Here is a 24,301-nt window from a genome sequence, read left to right on the forward strand (position 1 = left end):
TATAATACAATCAAATGTGTGTACCATCGCTCGTACATAAGCGCCATCCACAGAATAAAATTTAAAAAACCTAAAGAGAGTCCAACTTTTATTTCTCTGTTGCTACAGCATACTGCCGTCAGAGTCCCGCTCCGGGCTTCCCAACCACGGCCGCCGAGAGGATGTTCTGCTCCAGGCTACACCAGCCCACACCATGGCACAGACAGAGTGTCTCCCTCCAGGCTACACCAGCTTATGCCATGCCGCCAACAGAGTGTCCTACTCCAGGCTACACCAGCCCACGCCATGCCATCGAGAGAGTGCCCTGCTCCAGACAACACCTTGAAGGGCTTTTGCCCTAAACGTCGATTTTCCTGTTCCTTGGATGCTGCCTGAACTACTGCGCTTTTCCAGTACCACTCTAATCCAGAATCCAGACAACACCAGCCTACACCATACCAGTGTCAGGGGCCTATTCTAAGCAGAAGCGAGATTACCGCTCAAGGCTTCACAGGCCTACCAACTGCTCTGTAGACACCTTTGAGAATGTTTCTGCCGCCACTCCAGAGTCCATTGAAGCTGCCTGCTGCCGAAGAGGTCTCTTTATCAGGTAAGTTTGAGGAAAAAAAAGAGATAGAAGGAAAAAAAGAAAAAGAAAAATGCAGACGAGGAGCACAAGCCCTGGAATCTCTGCTGCTGCCATCTTGAAGACTGTAATCCCAGAATTGTCCTTCAGTGATTCTTAAACTGTCCTGACTGATCTATTGTAAACTTTGCAACAGCTCTATTTTTAAGCAGAACTTAATGTAACATATATTTTGGAACAGTCAAATTTACCACATTTGGAGCTGACTGTCTCCTGAAAGTTACAATGTTCTTCAAGTTACACTGGTTCATGCAGCACATATTGATTCAACAAGAAAAGAAATTCAAGACAATATTTCACAATTTGATCTCATATGTGCTCTTATAGATTTTTAAGTTAAAAATACAAATTCTGCTAAACTCTCAGGCGCTAGTGTTCATCATGGAAAGGCAAGGACTGATTAGGGATAGTCAACGTGGCTTTGTGCATGGGAAATCATGTCTCACAAACATGATTGAGTTTTTTGAATAAGTAACAAAGAGGATTGATGAGGGCAGAGTAGTAGTGGCACACGTGACAATAAAGGGTATTCAATCACCAAAGAAGACAGAGGTAAAGAGCAGCAGATTCCATAATGACAACTGAACTGCCTGGAAGTTGTTGGACTTCAGTAAGACTTTCGACAAGGTTCCCCACGGGAGACTGATTAGCAAGGTTAGATCTCACGGAATACAGGGAGAACTAGCCACTTGGATACAGAACTGGCTCAAAGGGAGAAGACAGAGGGTGGTGGTGGAGGGTTGTTTTTCAGACTGGAGGCCTGTGACCAGTGGAGTGCCACAAGGATCGGTGCTGGGTCCAATACTTTTTGTCATTTACATAAATGATTGGGATGTGAGCATAAGAGGTACAGTTAGTAAGTTTGCAGATGACACCAAAATTGGAGGTGTAGTGAATAGCAAAGAAGGCTACCTTGGATTACAACGGGATCTTGATCAGATGGGCCAATGGGCTAAGAAGTGGCAGATGGAGTTTAATTTAGATAAATGTGAGGTGCTGCATTTTGGGAAAGCAACTCTTAGCAGGACTTATACACTTTATGGCATGGCACGGTGTCTCAGTGGTTAGCACTGCTGCCTCACAACACCAGGGTCCCAGGTTCGATCCCAGCCTCGAGTGACTGTGTGGAGTTTGCACATTCTCCCCGTGTCTGCGTGGGTTTCCTCCGGGTGCTCCGGTTACCTCCTACAGTCGCAAAGATGTGCAGGTCAGGTGAATTGGCCATGCTAAATTGCCCATAATGTTAGGTTCATTAGTCAGAGGGAGATGGGTCTGGGTGGATTACTCTTCGGTGGGTTGGTGTGGATTTGTTGGCCGAAGGACCTGTTTCCACACTGTAGGGAATCTAATCTATCTAATGTTAATGATAAGGTCCTAGAGAGTGTTGTTGAACAGAGACCTTGGAGTGCAGGTTCATAGTTCCTTGAAAGTGGAGTCGCAGGTAGATAGGATAGTGAAGAGGGAATTTGGTAGCAAAAGAGAAAATGCAGGAAAATCTCAGCAGGTCTGGCAACATCTGTAAAGAGAAAAAAGAGCTGACGTTTGAAGTCTAACTGACCCTTTGTCAAAGCTAAAGAAGGGGAGAAATAGGGATGATGAGAGAGTGGGGAACGAGAGAAAGAGAGACAATCAAGAAATAAGAGTTACAGAACGTGAAAAAAAATTAAAAAAGATAAATAAAATAAAATTACGGAGCAGAATGAAAACAGAGGGGTTGAGATGGGATAATCATCTGAAGTTGTTGAATTGAATGTTGAGACCGGCAGGCTGTAACGTGCCTATTCAGAATCAGGTCCCGGACCTTCCCATGGCTTGCCACTTCAACACACAATCCTGCTCCCATGCCCACATATCTTCTGCAATGTTCCAGTGAAGCTCAACGCAAACTGGAGGAACAGATCTCATCTTCCGACTAGGCACTTTACAGCCTGCCGGTCTCAACATTCAATTCAACAACTGCAGATGATTATCCCATCTCGACTCCTCTGTTTTCATTCTGCTCCGTAATTTTATTTTATTTATCCCTTTTAAAATATTTGCTGAGATTTTCCAGCATTTTCTCCTTTGATTTCCGATTCCAGCATCCGCAGTAATTTGCTTTTATCCAGGGCATTTGGTATGCTTTCCTTTATTGGTCTCAGTATTGAGTACAGAAGTTAGGCATTCATGTTGTGGCTGTACAGGACATTGATTAGGCCACTGTTGGAATATTGCGTGCAATGCCGGTCACCTTCCTATCGGAAGGATGTTGTGAAACTTGAAAGGGTTCAGAAAAGATTTACAAGGATGTTGCCAGGGTTGGAGGATTTGAATTAAAGGGAGAGGTTGAATAGGCTGGGACGGTTTCCCTGAAGCATCGAAGGCTGAGGGGTGACGTTATAGAGGTTTACAAGATCAAGAGGGGCATGGATGGGACAAATAGACAAAGTCTTTTCCCTAGGTGGTGGAGTCCAGAACTAGAGGGCATAGGTTTAGGGTGAGAGGGGAAAGGTATAAAAGAGACCTAAGGGGCAACTTTTTCACACAAATGTGTGGAATGGGTTGCCAGAGGAAGTGGTGGAGGCTGCTACAATTGCAACATTTAAAAGGCATCTGCATGGTTATATGAATAGGAAGGGTTTGGAAGGATATGGGCTGGGTGCTGGCAGGTGGGACAAGATTGGGTTGGGATATCTGGTCGGCATGGACGGATTGGACCGAAGGGTCTGTTTCCATGCTGCACATCTCTTTGACTCTATGACTCTGTGCTCTTGTTAAAGTGTGTTCCCTGTCCCAAGTCCTCCACTCTACCCTGCACTTCTACCCTTTTGGAGGTTGGTATTCTAAATCTTACTGCAAATACTGGATGGAATTTCAGAACTTAGGATCCAGGCAACTTGATGCACGGTTATTTGGGGGCCTTTGGAGCTGGAGGAAGTTACTAAAATGTCTGGTTATGGAGCGGGTTGTGAGGGTTTGCATGAAATATTGAACATGCTCACTTCCTCCTCCTGAGGGGTGTACTCTGATGTGTTAAACAAAATAATATTCTATATATACTTTTAACTGACCCTGCATTAACAAACAAGCATTATAAAGGGTTGAATAATTAATAAGAGTGAATAGAGCATTTTTAGAGAAAGCTGGGCCAACAATCCAATTATTTTTGTTGTTGAAATCGATAGTACTTGACAAAACAGCTCCAGCAAAAATTGATTTTAGCAGCAACAAAAAAAAATGTGAAATCAGGAAATGACTATCATTGTGGCAAAGCGGTAAAATGTGACATGATTGTTTTTCCAAACTCGGAAATCAACTGTAGAGAATGGCAACATGCTTTGCTGGATTATTATTTGTAGCGAGTTCCACATAATAATAGAGCCTCTCAACTGGTGGCCGCCCATCTCTAGCCTGAAAATCAGAAGACTAATCAATGAAAATGTATTGGGAGCCTTCTACACCCATTCACTCACTTGACTCAACTTTAAGGTGATCTTTAAATGAGTGCACAGCCTAAACAAGAGGCGTTTTAAATATGAAGATCTGGACATATGCCAATTGCACATTTCCAACTGCAATTTTCAAGAATAAATGGATATATCAGCTTCACTTACCCCAAATATTGAGAGACCGAACTAATGGTCCTTGTTTCAACCACTGCAGGTGTCCCTTACAAGACCCTTTCCCATTTTGTTTTTAAAGAATATTCTGGACCAGAGAAGCAAGAGCATATTCTCAAGCTATGGCCCAAATTCATCTGAACATAGGGTATTAAAACTGCATTTCTTAGTAATGCCTCTAAGTGGTCAGATTTTCACAGTATTCAAAATGGTAAGATCTCTATAAAAATATAGCTGCTACAGCCCCATTGGATTAATACAACTGAACCAAATACATCAATCAAACTGAAAAAAAAAGCAAATGGAACTGAAAATTTGAAACAAAATCACAATTGATTTTAATTATAAAATAGGGTGAGTTCTACAATAGATGGGTGACATGATTTATCAGACAGAAAAATTAAAAATGATCTCTGCTATCATCGTGTAGAGCAGTGTTCTTTCCCTCAAGATCCAATTAGTTTACATTATTGTTGTCACAGGTTGTGCAGTTAGAATTAATGAGTGATCCATCAAGACCTCTAGATTCCTTCCTTATGTTGCATTCTGTGGCTTCCAGCCAACAACCTATAGCTTCTGTAGAGTCAGTCAGATTGCAGAGTATGACAGAACAGAAATTCCTCCTGCCACTCTGAACTGACAGGGACCCTGTCAAAATTAAATCAACAATATCATTAGAATAATTGGAGTAGCCTGCTTATTCTTGAAGAAATGTAACTGAAGCACTTTTCTTGTTAAGCTGTTGGAGGTTTGACTATTCTGAGAGCACAAGAGAATCTGAAATCTGTAACAGACGAAACAGGACCCATTCTAACATTTCTATTCTGTCCTACAAGCAGTGGAGGGACATGGCTCCAAAACACTTAATAAAACATATGCTGGGGAGATCCGCCTGCAGACTCATTTTCTGGGAAATTTAGAAGTGGTTTAGAAACTTGGCAGGTCCAAATCTCACCTTCCATTCCAATCCCATGCTGCTACAACACCACTTGAATTCCACAGGCTAGCGGCAGAAAATTCTAGGCAATGCAATTTAAATTCTGTTATGTTGCTTTTGTCATTTGCTTCTCATTAGTCACTCACCCCAACCTATGTCTATTCTTAGGTAGCTGCTTTGCAATTTCCCTACTGTCTGAACACGTTTAGTTTAGTCCTTATTTGGGATGATCTACAAATTATAACAGATTTGTTTCTAATGCAACATGAATATTCTCAGCACCCTGTAACTAGCAATAGCTCAGAATTGCTCACTGTGACATCTAACAGTGATTCACAATTCACATCCCTAGCCGTTTCTGGTATAGCTTATTTTCAGCTCACCTCAGAAATTTGAACCCTATTCCATACATTAGGACATTTAGATTAATCACTTATGTCTCAAAAGACTTGCTGAAATCTTAATATATCAACAACCGAGATAACTTCCTTCCAGATTTGTTCGGAGAGACTTCCCTTCCATAAATCCATTGACTCCCTTTTACCACACCTAATACACTGTTTCAAATCCCATCTTTCATGTTGCTTCTTCCATATTACTGTCAAAAGATATTAGGCTCAGAATGTTGTATTCCCTGGTTCAGTCCAATTCTCTTTCTTAACATCAGTTTGTAATCTCTGGTTAAGATTGGTGTTATATCAGTTATTAATCAATCATTAGGCACAGTCTCATTTATAATGTGTCCTTAAATACAGTGGCAATGATAATGACTGGCTTTGACAGCCATTGCTTCAAGCAAATGATACAAATGTGAAACGTAGAACATATTTAGAAGAATGATAGTTAAATTACCTACAACCGGGAAGATGGAGAATAGAGAGAAGAGTGATATGGGCAATGATGGAGGGAATACAATTCAACTTGTTTGATCATATCATCTTCCATTATCATTCGTCTTCCATTGTCCAACATGGTGGAATTATTCTTGACTGGTCTCCTTCGATCCTGAAAATGCCCTTAGTTTTCCATATGAAAAAGGAACAAGTGGTTAAAACGGGGTCAGATGACCAAAGCACAAATTAAGCTAAATGAAGGGTTAAAAACTGCAGAAGGGATATTTAAGAGCATGCCTGAATTTCTGTGCAACGCTAAAATGAAACTGGTGACAAGATATGGAAAGCTTAAGTGATATATTCAGTAAACAATATCGTACAGATATGAAAACTGGACCATCAGTGCTGAAGAAAGATAGTAACTGGGTACATTTAAGCTCAGACTTTTAAAAATGTATTCTTTCAGGCAATGTGGGTTTATTGGCCAGACAGCATTTAATGTCTGTTTGATTGTCTTTGAGAAAGTGAAGGTAAGCTGTATTTTTGAAGAACTGTAATCCATAAATGATTTGGATATGAACATAAGAGGTATAATTAGTAAGTTTGCAGATGACATCAAAATTGGAGGTATAGTGGACAATGAAGAGTACAATGGGATCTTGATCAGATGGGCCAATGGGCTGAGGAGTGGTAGATGGAGTTTAATTTAGATAAATGTGAGGAGCAGCATTTTGAAAAGGCAAATCAGGGCAGGACTTATACACTTAATGGTAAGATCCCGAGGAGTGTTGTTGAAAAAAGAGACCTTGGAGTGCAGATTCATAGTTCCTTGAAAGTGAAGACTTGGGCAGATAAGATAGGGAAGAAGGCCTTTGGTATGTTTGCCTTTATTGGTCAGTGCATTGAATACAGGAGTTGGGAGATCATGTTGCGGCTGTTGCCACGGTTGGAGAGTTTGAGCTATTGGGAGAGGCTGAATAGGCTGGGGTTGTTTTTTCCTGGAGTGCGGAGGCTGAGGAGTAACCTTATAGAGGTTTATAAAATCATGAGGGGCATGGATGGGATAAATAGACAAGCTCTTTTCCCTGGGTTGAGGGAGTCCAGAACTAGAGGGCATAGGTTTACGGTAAGAGGGGAAAGAGATAAAAGGTACCTAAGGGGCAGCTTTTTTACACAAAGGCTGGTGCAAGTATGGAATGAGCTGCCAGACGAACTGGTGGAATCTGGTACAATTACAACATTTAAAAAGTATCTGGATTGGTATATGAATATGAAGGGTTTAGAGGGACATGGGCCAAGTGCTGGCAAATGGGACAAGATTAATTCAGGATATCTGGTTGGTATGGACGAGTCGGACAAAAGAGTCTGTTTCCGTGCTGTACATCTCTATGACTCAACGTGGTGAAGGTACAGTCATTGTGTTACGAGAAAGGGAGTTCCAGAATTTTGATCTGGGACAGTGAGGGAATGATGATATAGTTCCAAGTCAGGATGGTAGGTGTCCTGGAGGGTCCTGGACAGTGTTTCCATGTATCTCTTGTCTAGGTGCAGTGATATGATGTGGGCTTGTTGACAAGTTTGTTAAGTTGCATGAGTGTATCTTTTAGGTGGTTCATACTGCTGCTGTTGTGTGTCAGTTGTGAAAAGAATAAATATTCAAGATGGGTGGATTGGGTGCAATTAGTTGGGCTATTTTGTCTTGAATGGCATCAAGCTTCTTGAGTGTTGTTGGAGCTCCACTCCTCCAGGCAAGTAGAGAATATTCCATCATACTCCTGACTTGTGTCTTGCAGACGTTGGACAGCGTTTGGAGAGTCAGAAGATGACTTACTCACCTCAGAATGCCAAGCCTCAGTAATTAGACCATTTATATGGCTAGTCCTGTTCAAAATTTGGTCAGAGATAAACCTCAGGATGTTGATAAGAGGGCATTCAATGATGGTAATGTCATTGAACATCAAGGAGAGATGGTTCGATGGTCTCTTATTGGAGGTCCTTGCCTGTCATTTGTGTGTGGCACAAATGTTACCTGCCATGTATCAGCCTAAGCACAGATTTTCTCCATGCATTACTGCTTGACACAACTGCCTCACTATCCGGGAAGCCATGAATGGTGCTGAACATTGTGAAAAGAAAAAGAATATTGATTATTCTCTGTTTCTGTCTTTGCAGATGGTGCAGACTGCTGAGTTTCTCCAGCACTTACAGCTTTTATTTCAGATCCCAAGCATCTGTAGCACATTGCTTTATATGGAACAATCTTCAGTAGATATTCCCACTTCTGACCTTAAGGTGGATGGATATATGCTTAAATTGATTGGACAAGAAGAATGATGAATGAGGGGCCCTGGGACTATTGAGGTGCAAGGGGAATGTGATGAGGTTGACTGAATGACAATAAAGAAAATGACCTTGGAGTGGCAGGTTCACAATTCCTTGAAAGTGGAGTCACAGGTAGATAGGATAGTGAAGAAGACCTTTGGTATGCTTGCCTTTATTGGTCAGTGCATTGAGTATTGGAGTTGGGAGATCATGTTACGGCTGTAGAGGGCATTTGCTTGGCCACTATTGGAAAACTGTGAGCAATTCTGGTCTCCCTGCTATAGGGAGAATGTTGTGAAACTTGATAGGGCTCAGAAAAGATTGACAAGGATGATGCCAGAGTTGGAGGGATTTGAGTGGTAGGGAGAGGCTGAATAGGCTTGGGGCTGTTTTCCTTGGACCGTCGGAGGCTGAGGGGTAACCTTATAGTGGTTTATAAAATCATGAGGGGCATAGATAGGGTAAATAGACAATGCCTTTTCCCTGGAGTGATGGAGTCCAAAATGAGAGGGCATAGATTTAACGTAATAGGGGAAAGATTTAAAAGGGGCATAAGGGCAACTTTTTCATGCAAAAGGTGGTGCATGTATGGAATAAGCTACGAAAGGAAGTGGTGGAGGCTGGTAGAATTACACATTTAAAAAGCACCTGGATGGATATATGAATAGGAATGGCTTAGAGGGACATATGCTGGCAAATGGGACTAGATTTAGTTAGGATAGCTGGCTGGCTTGGACAAGTTGGACTGAAGGGTATGTTTCCATGCTGTATATCTCTATGACTCTATTTACTGTTGACAAGAAACAGAATGTTATTATAATCTGAAAAAGTTGATGATAATTTTCAATAGACAAGCAAAGAAGGATATGTCTGAATAATACAGTAATGAATACTATAACATCGGCAAATAGGTTCTGTGACTAAAAGCAATAGGAACTCACAGTCTGCATACTATGGGGTTTGCTGCCACCAATTTCAGAACCAATTTAGAGAGGTTAGTAGGAACACAGAATATTACAAATTGCAGTCAGACGCTAGGTACATTATTGTATTGCTGAAACCTTAGTACCATTTGAATTTATTCAACAAAAAAAAATTATGAGGCTGAATTTATCTGTAAGTTTCAATATCCATATGTGTTTTCAGGACAGCATCAGCAAAGCCAGCATGTCTTGGCAATCTCCAGTTGCCCTGAGCAAGAAGGGTGTGACTTTCCTCTTGTCCATTGCAACTTAATTTTTGAAGAAAAAAATAAATGGCAAACAAAAACATTAAGTAATATAAAATATAGGAATGAACAGTACTGAATTTATCACATGAATGATTCCAAATCAGGTTTTTTAAGATGAATAATGATTAATGAAATATTCTTACTAGTAGTGCTGCACTTCTAAGATTGAGTTAAGTATATTGTTGGATTATAATAAAAAGAACACAATATTTTGGCATTGCTCAAAGTTGACTGTCAGTGCCAAAGTTTAAAAGCATTCCATTCCCCAGCATCTTTATCCCTTCCTTTGAAAAAGCATAAAAATTCCAAATTAAAATTCAAACATTTACTTATCTTTTTAACAAATGCTCAAGTCTGTCATTCTGAGTTATTTAAATACACTTAATTGTGTTGTTACCATAAAATTTCGTGTGTATGCACTGTGAAAATAATTGGAATTATATGTTAAATGCCAAATAACACTAGCACATAAATCACTTTCGCAATAGTTAATCTAGGCCAAACATCACTTGGGTATTCCTGATGAAGAGCTTACGCTCAAAAAGTCAACTCTCCTGCTCCTCGGATGCAGCCTGACCAGCTGTGCTTTTCCAGCACCACACTTTTTCCTCAGATCTCCAATATTTGCAGTCATCACTTTCTCCTAGTCACTTAGGTATTGCTTACATGTCAACTTATACACAAAATTTGTTTAATTCCATGTTTAATTATTAACTGTTATTTGTAATATCCACTGGTTACATGATCCTGCTTCCCATAATGCCACTAACACTGCATGATGTCAACTCACTTCCCAAATTAGCCAGGCATTCTGAATATCTAATAATCTGTCAATCTCAGTCTTGAACATACTCAAAAAATGGAAAACCATTGCTTTCTGCATGGAGAATTTCAGAGACACACAGCCCTTTGAGTGAAGAATATTTTCCGTATCCTGACTGTTTAACTTAAAGTTTGATGCATCAGTTGACTTCATAGCCAAGAGAAACATTCCTCCAGGAACTACCATGACTTTCTAGGACCAACTCCCTTGGAATACCAACTCTCAGTTTCCCATAAGTTTTCCTTCAAACTGGAATTCCTTGCACTTCTACACTTTGTGCTTTATCTGCTATATTCTTGCTCACTCATTAATCCTTTTTCAGTCTCCTTGTGACCTCCTCACAGCTTAATTTTGCACCTAATTTTACAAATTTGGATACATGGCACCCTCATCTGGATTGTAATTACCTGTGAGCCAGGTAACAAATTCACAGCCTACCAACCAAAACAATGACCTGTTTATCTGCACTCTGTAATAGCCAATCTTCTGTCCATGTCTATTAATTGTAATTGGTGTAATAACCTCTCATGTGGAAACTCAACTTTTTGGAATGTTTTTGGAAATATGGTTATGCTATATCTACTAGTTCCCATTCATCAATACTCCCACTTATAAACTTAAACTCTTCACACATTTGTCAAATCCAAAGATTTCTCTTTTGTAAATCTATATTAAGCCCATCTAATCAAATAATGATTCTCTGAGTCCCCTCTGCCCAAATAATAGATATAAACATTTCCCTACTACTAATGTCAGTTTAACTGATTTTCTTTTCTTATTTTGTTATGTTAGTTTATCTCCTGGCTTGAATGGCAGAGTAGATATTGCTAATGCTGATCCATGATGACTGTTGCAGAATCCGGGGAATTATGGAAAATCTGAATGAAATCATCCACTAGTTCTGTGACTATCTTTAGTAAAATCTTCAGAAGGAAGATCCATGGGATGTGTTAGCTTTTAGGACAAAAATAATTTCCAGTACCTTTTTTTTTCCAAATATATTATTTTATCTAAGTTTTTAATTCTCAATAGGTCCTTAGTTCTCTGCAATGTAGAAATCCAATATCACACAGATCAATATAGCACAGTGGTTTAATGGCCATTGATCCCCACAACCAGTCTTTACTCTTCCAACCCGCCCTGGTTCCACCTGATTTCTTCCTTCGGTCATCTCACATTGGCCTTGGCCCCAGCTTTCGTCTTCCCCAAACTGACATCCACTTGGCCCCTATACCCACTTGGCTCATTTCTATCACTTTTTAATTACTGCATGCATTCACCCCGATTTAATTTTTGGACCAAAATGTCCATGCTATAATACACTTCCTCTGTGCTTCCTGAATGTTTCTCCTACTGTAAAGACATACAAAGTATTCATTTAATATCTCTGCCATTTCCTTTCTCCTAGTTATAATTTTTCCTGTCGCTCTACTATGGAGCCCATATTTAGTTTTTAGATCTATAATTGTTCATATGAAATCTCTACATTTTCTGTACATACAGAAGCTTTAACTATCTGTTTCTATCCCTTGAACTTATTTTCATGTTTTCTTTACTCTTGCTTTATCAATTTATCATCTGTGTTGAATTCTAAAATCTCCCACTTGTTCAGCTAATCACTATTTGTGGAGCATTATAAGTTTTTCCTTTCTAACTAATACAACTGTAGCTCCTCTTGTCCATCACTATTGAAAAACTTGTTCCTCGAGGGATTTATTACTTAGAGACTTGTTGCAAATTATTAATTAATTCTTCAAATGCTTACCATTTCTTATCTACCATCAAATTTTTAATTTTCTCACCACTCATACTTAACATGCTTTGCTTTGTTTGGATTTAAAACCTCAGTTTCAATCTTAAAAATTCACCTCAATCTCAATATTAGATAGTTATCATATGATGATTATTCTTGCTTAAAGGCTCTTTTACCACAGGGTTATTGATTAACTCTTTATCATTGCCCAAAATTAGATTTTAAATTTCTTGTTCCGCAATTGATTCTGCAAACATAATTATCTTGAAATCTTAAACTTAACTTTAATGCATTCCATGAACTTTTACTCCACAATTTATCAGCAAAATGGATTTGGCTAATCTATATTAAGATGAAAGCTCCCATGATAACAATATTATTCATATTACATGCACCTCTAATTTCCTGAATTATATTCTGCCTAAACTACAACAACTATTAGAGGACCTATCAACCACTCCCAAAAGTGTTTTCTGCTTCTTGTGTTTCTTCGCTCCATCAAAATAGATACTGTGTCTGATTTCCTAAAGCAAAGTACTTTCTTCTTCACTGTCTTCAACCCATTATTTAGTAGCATTCCAATTTGTCTTCCAAAAGTCAATTACTCTGAAACAGTCACCTTTTTTCTAATTGAAAGAAGCAAAGGAAAAGCGGTTATGATTCCCAGATGACATTATTATCAGATATGTCAGATGGCTTGATTGATGATATTTTTATTTGTTTTGTTTTTAATTTAAGTGGTCTCTCACTGAAAGCACACGATGTTACAGTGTAGGAGCAAATTACTGCAGATGCGGGAATCTGAACTGAAAACAAAAAATGTTAGAGATCACAGTGGGTCAAGCAGCATTCAGGGACAGAAAGCAAGCTAACATTTTGAGTCCAGATGACTCTTCATTGAACAGTCATTTAGACTCGAAACGTTAGATTGCTTTCTCTCCATGGTTGCTGTCTGACCTGCTGTGATCTCCAGTATTTGTTGTTTTCAACATAATATTACAAATTTTGTTTTAACAACAAAACACAAACATATATTACTAAAGGAACATAGATAAAACAGAAAAATCCAAACTATCTACTTATAACACAAATTCAAAGACTTTAAACACATAGTAAAAATGTAATCTTATTAATCCTAAAACACTCCTTTATAAATTGAAAAGAAACAAAACAGATTTTGTACTGCACCCAAACCACATCCCTGGTACAGACTTCAAAACACTACCCATTTAATACTCATGCCAGAGTCTCTGAACTAACACTTCAGCAGGTTTAAATCACTTGTAACTTCAACTTTTAGACTAGAACTGTGATTGCACTTTCCTGGAGCTACTACACACCTGAGATTCACTGTACTTAGCTGTACGTAATTGCTTATGGTTTTTATGGAGGAGAAAGTGAGGACTGCAGATGCTGGAGATCAGAGCTGAAAATGTGTTGCTGGAAAAGCGCAGCAGGTCAGGTAGCATCCAAGGAGCAGGAGAATTCTGGTTTTTATGCCAACATTCCTAGTGTAGGACTAATATCAACATTTCTAGTTTGGGACTCATTCTAACTCATCACTCCAAAGTAATCTAATTCATTATAGGTAGAATTCCCTTCTGAAGACCATTACTCTACATAGCAATCATAATCTACATAGTTCATAGGACTGTCCAACTTATGGTCAAAGTGAAAGTGATAGTATCTCTTTCTCTCTTTATCTCTCAGCTTTGGCATTTCCCAGTACAATCGAACAAAGCTTTGAAGCTCCATTTGTTACTGTGCTGGTTTGCAAGACCATCTTAATAGACTAAAGTCCAGTGGTAATATTGTCTAATTCATTTTGCAGCCAGGTTTCAAAAGCTGTTTTAAAATAAATCACCATAGTTTACAAGGTACAAGTAAGTTATTAACTTCAGACACACGGAAACCCCCCAATTCCTAACTCAAAACCAGAAATACAAACTAACACCAGATAACATTAAAACTATCTATGTAAATCCCACAGTTTACAACACAATGTACATGTTATTTCTGACTGCAAAGAACAGGGCTTTGTGCACTAATATCTGTAGCTTCAAATACACACAAGGGCATTGTTAGACTGCAAGCCTGACTGACAATCCCAAACTGGTGTTAGCATAATTCTCCACAAGCTCAGCATTATCCAGTAAATGTTGTCCAATTACGGAATGATATCTGATGTTGGACACTTTGAAGATTTTTCAATTGTGGACTGGTGGGGTATGATCACTATCTTGCCTATTGCAAACAGACAAAGGGATATGCTTTCTAACATGCCTTTTCAGTGTTTGAGACAAACAGCCTACCTACCTGGCATCGCATCAGTACTTAAATTTATTTATGAACATCTTTTTAACAAACCTTGGCTGTTAACTATCAATCATTATTAATTGGCACATTCCCTACGGAACGTCTCTACCAGAGTCTGCTTGCCAACCAAGCAAAACTCTTCTTTCATGCAGAATCAATGTAGGGTTTCCCTTCAATTGGCATTCTTGTGAATTGTCCAGGGAAATACAAGATGAAAAACTTTGACAAAATGTGCCACTTTTCAGCAAAACTCTAGTTCTGTCGTAGCAAGTGACTACTACCCTTCTACCCTCCTGCGATGGAACGGCCTTCCATCATCCACTCTGTTTGGAAACTTCCTGATTTTGAAACTTATCAACTCTCTTCTCAAGCTTGCCTTTTTTGAGGAAGGACGATGCTTCACTGAACCATATACAGTAACTGAATTTCCTCACTCCTACCAACTATTCTTACACACCTTTTTATACACTTTTCTCAATTAAGGCGCTTAGAATTGAACACAATATTCCCGTTGAGGCCGAACCAGTGTTTTATAAAGGCCTATTACTTTGAAATGGTTCTCAACTTACCTAACTGGTTTGATTAAAATAAATCGTTATTCTTGTCTACTAAACCACGGCTACCGGGCCTTTAAAAATCCAAATGATTATTTGCACTGGAGGACTTCTGCAGATTCCTGCTCCTGGTTTGAGTTGCATCCAGCCACATAAGAATTAGGATTTTATCCTTCGTTTATCGGCCCTTCAGGTGACAGTTATGACTTTCTAATTGCAGCTGGATTGTCATATCGAGCTGCCGGGTGCTGACCCTCTTTCTGGGTACCGGTAGCTACTGACCATCATCTTAAGGGCCTTTGCATTCAGGTGGAAGACCAGGACTTGCTAGGTGACTATATCTATGTCGTCACCCACTTCCAACCGCAGTAGAACTAGATTGTTCGTCCTTCGGTCATAGTTTACAGCTAAACCCCCACTGAGGAATTTGATTACAGTGGAGGCAAGGTAGGCGAGGCTGTCCCCATCCTCTCGGCTGCATCTGCACAATCTCAGAGGAAACAGGAACTGGGTGGCCTGGCAATTGCAGTGGATGATTGAATAAAAAGGTTTGCGTCTACAAGAACCGGTAACTGTGGACACTGGAAACCTGAAACACAAACAGAAAGTGCTGAAGAAACTCAGCAGGTCTGGCAGCATCCTGAGAGAGAGAGAACAGTTTGAGTCCAGTGACCTGTCCTTCTGACGACCCTTGCTTGCCTCCCTGCTGTGTTACTGATGTACCATATTTGGCCACATGTAGCAAATGTACGAGGTGCAGGAACTTGGAGGGGTCCTGATTCAGTTCAGCGGTAAGCAAAAACATACAGGTTTTGAATTATTAATATTTTTTATTAGATTGCAAAAATCTATGCCTTAAGTAACGGGGGGAAATGATGATCAGCATATCTTAAATTACCTTCAGGCCTGACTTAAAGGCTCAAAACATACTTAAAGGACAACCAAGACATTTTCCGTTGATATCTAAGGGAAATGTTCATTCTATATATTAGCCCTCTTGTACTTATCCTGTAATACATCGTTACTCTCTGAAAACAGCTGAGCGCCTCCAATAGTAATAGAACTAGAAAGCTGCATTTCACACAGGTATCTCCTGAGTTGGATGAGAATTGAATTTTCGCTCTTTTCCAGCTGCACTGACTGTGCCTTCAGTTACTAACTGCTATGTATCCATTGGTTTTATTGCAAGTTCTTTCTTGTTTGCAATGGGAAATTACATCGGAACTACAGTCATTCCACTTGCCCAAGGGCAAAAAACCTAATTGACCAGAGCAATCAGTGGGAAGTTCCAAACATTATGTTCCTTCTAAAGTACCCGCTGCTTTTCCTTAGTTTGAGAGCTGTCAGTAAAGAATTAAATAATAATACATCATGAATCGTCAATTTAATATATTTTAATTAAGTTCCCTATCACTTTGACTGGAAGTTGGACCTGTATAATCACTCCACAGCGAATAGCCCGGGACATGGTTACATCCCATTTCGTGTCATCTTAAGTTGTATTGAATTGCGATTTGATGTACAAAAGAGAAAAAAAAACTACCCCGATTATTACTTCTTTAAAATCTGCAATGTGGCAAAAAATCTAAATGCTCATGCAGCGTAACGACAGAAGTCCTCGCCCAGATTTACGTTTTAATGTCCCCATCTCGCGTCTTGGTCTTAACAAAGTGCCGGATCTAAGTAGGAAAGAAGGCTACAGAGAGGCGAGAGTCAAATAGTTTGAACTTTGGTTATGCCTCGAGGGCCCCAACTTTGTGTTTGGAAATCAAAAGAAAGTCCTAGCAGACCCGAGGCGAACGTGACACATTCTCCCTCAAAGCCTGGAGAGATATCTAGTGTGTCTGGTTTGTTTCCATGCTGTAAACAGTCGCCAGTCCAAATCAGGAAGTCCGAATATAGGTGTAATGTTAACGTGTGAGCCCGGAACAGTGCCGAGGATATGGTTTTTGCAGAGTCTTGTTTGTCGATTGCAGGCTGTGGTTGAAGGGGCGCTGTGGTTAGTGGAAGCCGTTCACGTCACTCTAGTGCTGGAGTCCTGCTCGTTAACCCGCCTGTGGGGCTGAGCCACACTCAGAGAGAGAGAGAGAGGCAGGCAGACCGAGGAACCACAGCAGCTTCAGCATTAAACCAGGCACTCAACCCCTCGATTCGGCACCTCTCCCCGCGCAGCAAGGCAAGAAAATGCTGAGGTGGGAATAACATGTCTGACAACTTTTCGGCATCACCAGCCTTGAAAACTCGATAAGAGCAACCGGGAGGGATCTGAGCCGTGTTTGAGGAGTGAGGGCGACAGTCCTTACAGTGAACCCATGCGCTGGGGCCGGGAAGTCCATGCGGCTCCAGGGTTTGCTCGAAGATGAAGTTTGGAAGCGGCCCCTTGATCCTGAATGTTGGGGGAACCCGATATTCGTTCCCGAAGGATATGATCAAGGACTTCCCCCTCAGAAGGGTTAGCAGACTTCACAACTGTGTCTCGGAGAAAGAGGTTCTGGAAGTGTGCGATGACTATGATCAGGAGAGAAATGAGTATTTTTTTGACAGGCATTCCGAGGCGTTCGGCTTCATTATGCTTTACGTTAAGTATGGCAAGCTCCGGTTTGTCCCTCACATGTGCGAGCTGTCCTTTTACAATGAGTTAATTTACTGGGGTCTGGACCGCTCGAACCTCGAATACTGCTGCCAGAGGCGGCTGGATGACAGGATGTCTGACACCTATACCTTCTACTCCGAGGAGGAGGAAGAGCTGAAAAGGCAGAGGAAAAAGGAGTTAAAAAAGAGCTCCTCATCCAATAGGAAATGGCTGGATAGGATGAGGAGGACTTTTGAGGAGCCCACCTCGTCTGTAGCGGCCCAGATTCTGGCAACCGTGTCGGTGGTATTTGTTATCGTTTCCATGGTGGTATTGTGCGCCAGCACACTACCAGACTGGAAAACAGCCGAGAACAACAGTGTGGAGGAGCACAGGTACACAGAAAATTTAATGGGACCATCAGGGTATCTATAACTTCTTCTTAATTTATGGTGTTAAGTTTCTCTATGGGTGTGAACGTCTTTTGTCCATTAATGCGGTTGCAAAGTCTTTATTTGTGTGACGTTGAAATCTGTTGTCGTGTCTTTTTTTCCCCCCTAAGAGTGTTTGGACTTCACAAAAGCGAAACTTCACAAAACACAACTCCCGCGATGTGCGGCCAGGGCTCGAGTTAGAAGCTACTGAATGTAGATTGCTATTTTCACATGAAGATACGAGTGGTAGTTTTCCAAGTGACAGCGGCTTCCAAGCCAGAAGCCAGTGGTTTCAATCTCCACTCCGCGTGCTTGATCGCATCTGATAGCTCAATGGAGTACGGGCGGGGGGGGGGGGCGGTGCGCTGTTAGAGATGCCGTTTCTAAGATCTATGGAAATAAACGTGAAGAAAACGGGTGTCCGTGCCATTATCTATCCCTTAGCTCCTGGCTGATTGTGGGATACAAATGTAGAGGCTATGTATTTTTAACGCTACAAAGCTACAAAAATAATTTGGCGGGTGGTCGTGAAGGACGGTGCGTAACCCAAGTTTTTTCTCTCTGTCTCAGCACATCGGCCCCTCGCACACCCATTCTCTCTGACACATGTTAAAGCGAATCACGCCTGGAGCCGCCAGATGCGCCTAGTATTTACAGAAAGTCCCTCCTCGAACAAACCATGTTAAATATTACAAAGTGGGGGGCCAATCAACCGACAACATTTCCTCTGTAGGCGGATTGTTTTTTTCTTTGGCGAGTCTGTCATGGATAGAAAAATCAATAGAAGTTTCCCGCTGGATGCTACAACTTGTAAACAAAAGCGAGACCTGTAATTATTTCCAACATAGAAAATGTAACATGGATTGGATGGTATTGAAATTATGTAGTCAATATTTCTCAATTCTATATAACTTATTTCGATCATGAATTTGGGATTGAACTAAATGCAAGAGGAATACGCTTGCTCAAAAAATGAACTTTTTCATGTAAGTCTCGTTCATAACCATTCTCCTTCTGATCCCAATTTGTGATACTCCTGATAATGATAGGAACAATTCTACAAAACTAACATGTGTCTTTTGTATAACACCGATAATGATCCTTCCATTTAATAAGAAATACACATCTGGGAAATAAATTAGAAACTCAGTAGTCTATTTCGTTCTGAACATCAAGGACTAGTTGCAACAAAAACAGAAATGGTTGGGAATACTCGGTAGGTCTAGCAGCAACTGTGGAGATCCAGTGACCCTACTTCAGGACTAAATTTTACTGTCGCCCAATGTAAAACGTTCATCTTCACACTCCTCTCAGTATTACATAATCATTGATATCCTTCAAAATATGCCGACACGCAGCTTCTCAACTGCGTCCTTGCAGTTCACAGACTTTCTTACTGTGCTCTTTAAACGACTCCCGATCAAAGTCCATGTCCGCCCGACTTTCATTCTCTCAGTTTTATTAAACATTCTTCAAGAAATGTCTCCAGAAATGGCTGCAACATGCCCAGCGCCTCCTTTCTCATTTGACCAGGGTGACAAGACACAATGTCCTGTCCAAATTAATGGAAAAACCTGTAGATGATATATAAAAAACTTACTCCTGTCAAGTGGGACTATAGTTGTATCTTCAAATTGCAGTCGAGATATTTGGTCGCATTATTCCAGGGGCTTGCCTAGGCGGAAGTGTGGCGCCTTTGGCGATGTCACCTTTTGACCTGCTCCTCGGATGCTGCCAGACCTGCTGTGCTTTTCCAGCACCACTCTAATCTAGACTCTGGTTTCCAGCATCTGCAGCCCTTGTTTTTACCTTTTGACACGAAATCTGTGGATAGAAATGATTCTTTGGCATGTAAACAAAATCGGTGTATCCGGCCCAATATTGGCTTTATGCTCTTTATAAATCTGGCTCTTGGGTTGCCTGTACTGTTTGGAGGTAACGCCTGTCAAGTTAAAAAAAGTACAAAGTAATTGCAGTTAGTGCCATCTTCAACTGATTTAGATGTTTCCAGACAATATTCCCAGATGCAGCTCTCCTTATGTGCTAGTCAATTCTTATCCCTCAGCGACTTTTCTAATAAAATAAATAATCCTGTCATCGATCGATAGGAGCTTGGCTGAGACATTAGGATAGCCCCAATTCAAAAGCAGTAATGTGCATAAACGTTGTAATAAAAAACCTGATTTTCTGTACAGATTGATGACGTAAACACATAACACTGAAGTCTGTAGGTTTGACGTCTCTCTTGGAGTACACATAGAAATTTGTCCTATAGATGCAAATTCAATTGTCGTCGGTATTGGAATAAAAGGTTAAACCAGAATATTACAAACTTGACTGCACGTTTGAAAGTGCGGATGTTGACATTATCTTCAGGTTAGTTTCACACTGCCCGCGGTCAAATTTTCTTAGAGGAACTAAAGACAAATTTGAGGCGTAGGCACTTAAACGTTACCATGGCCAGCTTTGCAGCAGAATTAAGTGAAACGCGAAAAAAAAGTCAGAGAGTAGGAAAGAGAAAATTGAAGCCTTAAAATACTAAAATCCAGAAGCAAACATCGAGATTTGTTCCTACAACCAGGGGTGTCAGTTGCTCTTTAGCCCTCGGTTCCCTGTTAGGCAAGTCATAATGATTTTATATAGGTTCCACTGTACGGAGAGTTAGCTGCTAAACAGGAGCCTCAAACAAATACTGGGTTCCACCATTTCTTGCAATAATTTGTACTCTCGCATGAGTTGCAGAACGTTTTTGACATTTTAGCCTAAAGCTTAAACCCTTCGGTGCTTATCACCTGTCCAGGGCAAATGTAATAGAGGATAGACTAGATTAGATTCACTACAGTGTGGAAACAGGCCCTTCGGCCCAACAAGTCCACACCGACCCTCTGAAGAGTAACCCAGCTAGACCAATTTCCCTACATTTATCCCTGACTAATGCACCTAACACTATGGTCAATTCACCTAACCTGCACATCATTGGATTGTTGGAGGAAACCGGAGGACCCGGAGGAAACCCACACAGACAACGGGAGTCATAGAGATGTACAGCATGGAAACAGACCCTTCGGTCGAACCCGTCCATGCCGACCAGATATCCCAACCCAATCTAATCCCACCTGACAGCACCCGGCCCATATCCCTCCAAACCCTTCCTATTCATATACCCATCCAAATGCCTCTTAAATGTTGCAATTGTACCAGCCTCCACCACATCCTCTGGCAGCTCATTCCATACACATACCACCCTCTGCTCCTTAGGTCTCTTTTATATCTTTCCCCTCTCACCCTAAATCTATGCCCTCTAGTTCTGGACTCCCCGACCCTAGGGAAAAGACTTTGCCTATTTATCCTATCCATGCCCCGCTCCACACAGATAGTCACTGGAGGCTGGAATTGAACCCGGGTCTCTGGTGGTGTGAGGCAGCAGTGCTAACCACTGAGCCATAATAGCTGGCACGGGGACGTTGATTGGGTGACTGTTAGGGGAGTATACTTTCTGTAGATTTATGTTATTGTGTTCCTTTGCCATTTCATCCCCGCATATTTCGTAACCGTTTTCGGCTGGTTTTACTTTTTTTTCTTATTGTTGGTCTATAGGATAATCGAAGCGATCTGCATGGGTTGGTTCACCGCCGAGTGCATTGTGAGGTTTCTCGTCTCGAAAAACAAGTGCGACTTTGTGAGAAAGCCTCTGAACATTATTGACCTCCTGGCCATCACGCCGTACTACATCTCGGTGTTGATGTCCTTCTTCACCGGCGAGAACTCGCAGTTACAACGGGCTGGGGTGACCCTCAGGGTCCTGAGGATGATGAGGATTTTCTGGGTGATCAAACTTGCTCGTCACTTCATTGGCTTGCAGACGCTGGGCTTGACTCTGAAACGTTGCTACCGGGAGATGGTTATGCTCTTGGTGTTTATCTGCGTCGCCATGGCGATATTTGGCGCCCTCGCTCAGTTGTTGGAAAGCGGACTCGACTTGGAGGATAAGAATCCAGCCTATGCCAGTATCCCGGCCTCCTGCTGGTGGGTGATCATCTCCATGACCACTGTAGGATATGGGGACATGTATCCCTTCACCATCCCCGGCAGGATTCTGGGAGGAATGTGTGTGGTCAGCGGCATCGTCCTGCTAGCGCTGCCCATCACCTTCATCTACCACAGCTTCGTGCACTGTTACCATGAGCTCAAATTCAGATCAGCTCGCTGTGGTCGGAGCTTATCACTAGAATATCTGAACTGAGAGTGAGGTGAACTAAATGCAGAGAGGCTCGTGTGGAGCATTAAGGGGCAATATACAGCAGCCAGGCCTAATGTGCTGTGACCATTGCAACTATGTGGTGGTAACTGGGAATCCAGAGGCTGAGCATTAAGACACCGTTCAGTTTGAGACATTTATGGCAGGAAGACGTGTTTCGAAGCCCCGTGCAATTAATATGGTGGAACAAATTAATGCAGATGCTGGCATCTGTACTGAAAACAGCAAATGCTGAAGATCACAGTGGGTCAAGGCAGCATCCTTGAACAGAGTTAAAAATCACACAACACCAGGTTATAGTCCAACAGGTATATTTGGAATCACTAGCTTTCAGACCACTGGTCCTTCATCAAGCTAGTGCTTCCAAATAAACCTGTTGCACTAGAACCTGGTGTTGTGTGATTTTTAACTTTGTTCTCCCCAGACCAATACTGGCACATCCAAATGCACGAAGAGAGAGCAAGCTAACGTTTCGAGTCTAGATGACCCTCTCATCTGGATGCTGCCTGATCCGCTGTGATCTCCAGCATTTGTTGTTTTCAGTTAATATGCTGAATTACAAACACTCTTGAATCAAATTTCACGCGCGATCGAATGTCAACTCAGCAAAGACGTGAAGCTGTTCACATCCGTTAGTCAAAAATATAAATAGAACATTCTCAGACTTAAGGAATGGGTAAACATTTTGATTATTTACAAGATAGCCCAGGTGGCTCGAAGGTCACGAAATAACTTCTCAGCTGAACTTGCTGAGGTGAAAGAGAATTACAGGAATGAAGGGAGGCTTTTGTTCATTTGCTGAACATCACTAGGTATAGAATAACGGTTCACCCGAACGGTGGACCAATTGACTCTTGGTGCAATCAGAAAGCTTGCCATTTTATTTGAGAACTCGGCCATTTCAACGTTTAAACTAAAACCGATTTCAACTAGTGAAGTCCAAACATGTGCACTCAGCCTCTGGTTAAGCTGTAGAATGTACCAGAAACAGTCCAAGTGGAACTCAATGGAAAAATAATGGAAGACAGCTGTTCATTTCGAGGGCACCTTTACCATCCTGTGTATAGCAACTCTGCCGTAAAACTTGGCGGCGGAGGACACAGTAGATTAGTCTTAGGGTAAGCATCAGCAAATAGAAAAACGCTTCATTTTAGGGCATAACGCGAGCAGAGTTAGCTGATTATCTCAAAGGCGAGGGGAAAGGGATCGTACTTATTATGTAACGAGAATCGTCTCTTCATAGCTCCTATCAAGTATTTTAACAAATGGCTCCACTATAGAAGCCAAATTCAAGTCTTTTCAGAAGAAGCTTCTAGTCTTGAGCTAGGCAAGAGCTGATTCGCATGCATCAACCTGTTACATAGAGGTTTGGGACAAGAAACGAAATGATTGTCTTTGGCACGTATGTACTCAGCGTGGGACCAGCATGTTGGTAATGTATTATTTCCCGAAGTTTCTGGTCTTCCTAGGTTAGGTGCAGCATGAGTTCCAGGCCATGCTGAGCTTTCAAATACTGCTAACATGCTGCTAAATACCAGCGGCAGGAGAACACAATTCAACATTTTTATTTTTTATAACAAACGCAGCACCCATGTTAAAGGCATCCCCAATTGTCCTTAAACTAAGAGGCTTGATAGTTTTTTTTTGCTCTGATGGCAGTTCGGCTAGGCACAATACTGTGGGTCTGGAGTCACATGCAGGCAGACCGAATAAGGAGAGTAGATTTCCATGCCTAAAGGACATTTGTGAACTTTTGGGTTTTTAACAATTAAGGATGGTTTCACGACACCTTTACCGAAATTATCTTTACGCTGTATTTCAGATGTATTAACTGAATTCAAATTCCGCCACTGCTACGGTGGAGTTTGAACCCATCTCTGTAGAACCTTGTCCTGGACTCCTGGCCCAGTGACTTTACCACTAGCATTGACAACAATTATGTTGTAGTTTGAGGTTGATTCTTGGGGACCACACGCATTGGCAGTGGAAGACAGCCTACAGCCAACCTTCCCCACGCATCTTTAGCAAGAGAAAACATGCTTTA

The 24,301-nt window shown here is 41.2% G+C and overlaps 1 protein-coding gene and 1 long non-coding RNA gene across 3 annotated transcripts in view; one reads left to right on the top strand and one right to left on the bottom strand.

Moving 5' to 3' along the window:
• Positions 1–24,301, bottom strand: part of LOC122552775 — a 97,603-nt gene that overhangs the window by 51,947 nt on the left and 21,355 nt on the right. The gene's annotated exons all lie outside the window — the stretch shown is intronic.
• On the top strand, positions 15,019–22,537 carry kcng3 (potassium voltage-gated channel, subfamily G, member 3). Of its 2 annotated transcripts, none has more exons than XM_043695697.1 (2): positions 15,019–17,990; positions 21,597–22,537. In XM_043695697.1, exons 1-2 carry the CDS (start codon positions 17,353–17,355, stop codon positions 22,240–22,242), a joined length of 1,284 nt encoding a protein of 427 aa, XP_043551632.1. In that variant the 5' UTR covers positions 15,019–17,352; the 3' UTR covers positions 22,243–22,537. The 2 variants fall into 2 exon arrangements, with proteins under 2 accessions (XP_043551632.1, XP_043551633.1); XM_043695698.1 differs by having other exon boundaries at positions 15,019–17,960.

Source organism: Chiloscyllium plagiosum, chromosome 9 (assembly GCF_004010195.1).
Source record: "Chiloscyllium plagiosum isolate BGI_BamShark_2017 chromosome 9, ASM401019v2, whole genome shotgun sequence".
In the NCBI taxonomy this organism is placed as follows: domain Eukaryota; kingdom Metazoa; phylum Chordata; class Chondrichthyes; order Orectolobiformes; family Hemiscylliidae; genus Chiloscyllium; species Chiloscyllium plagiosum.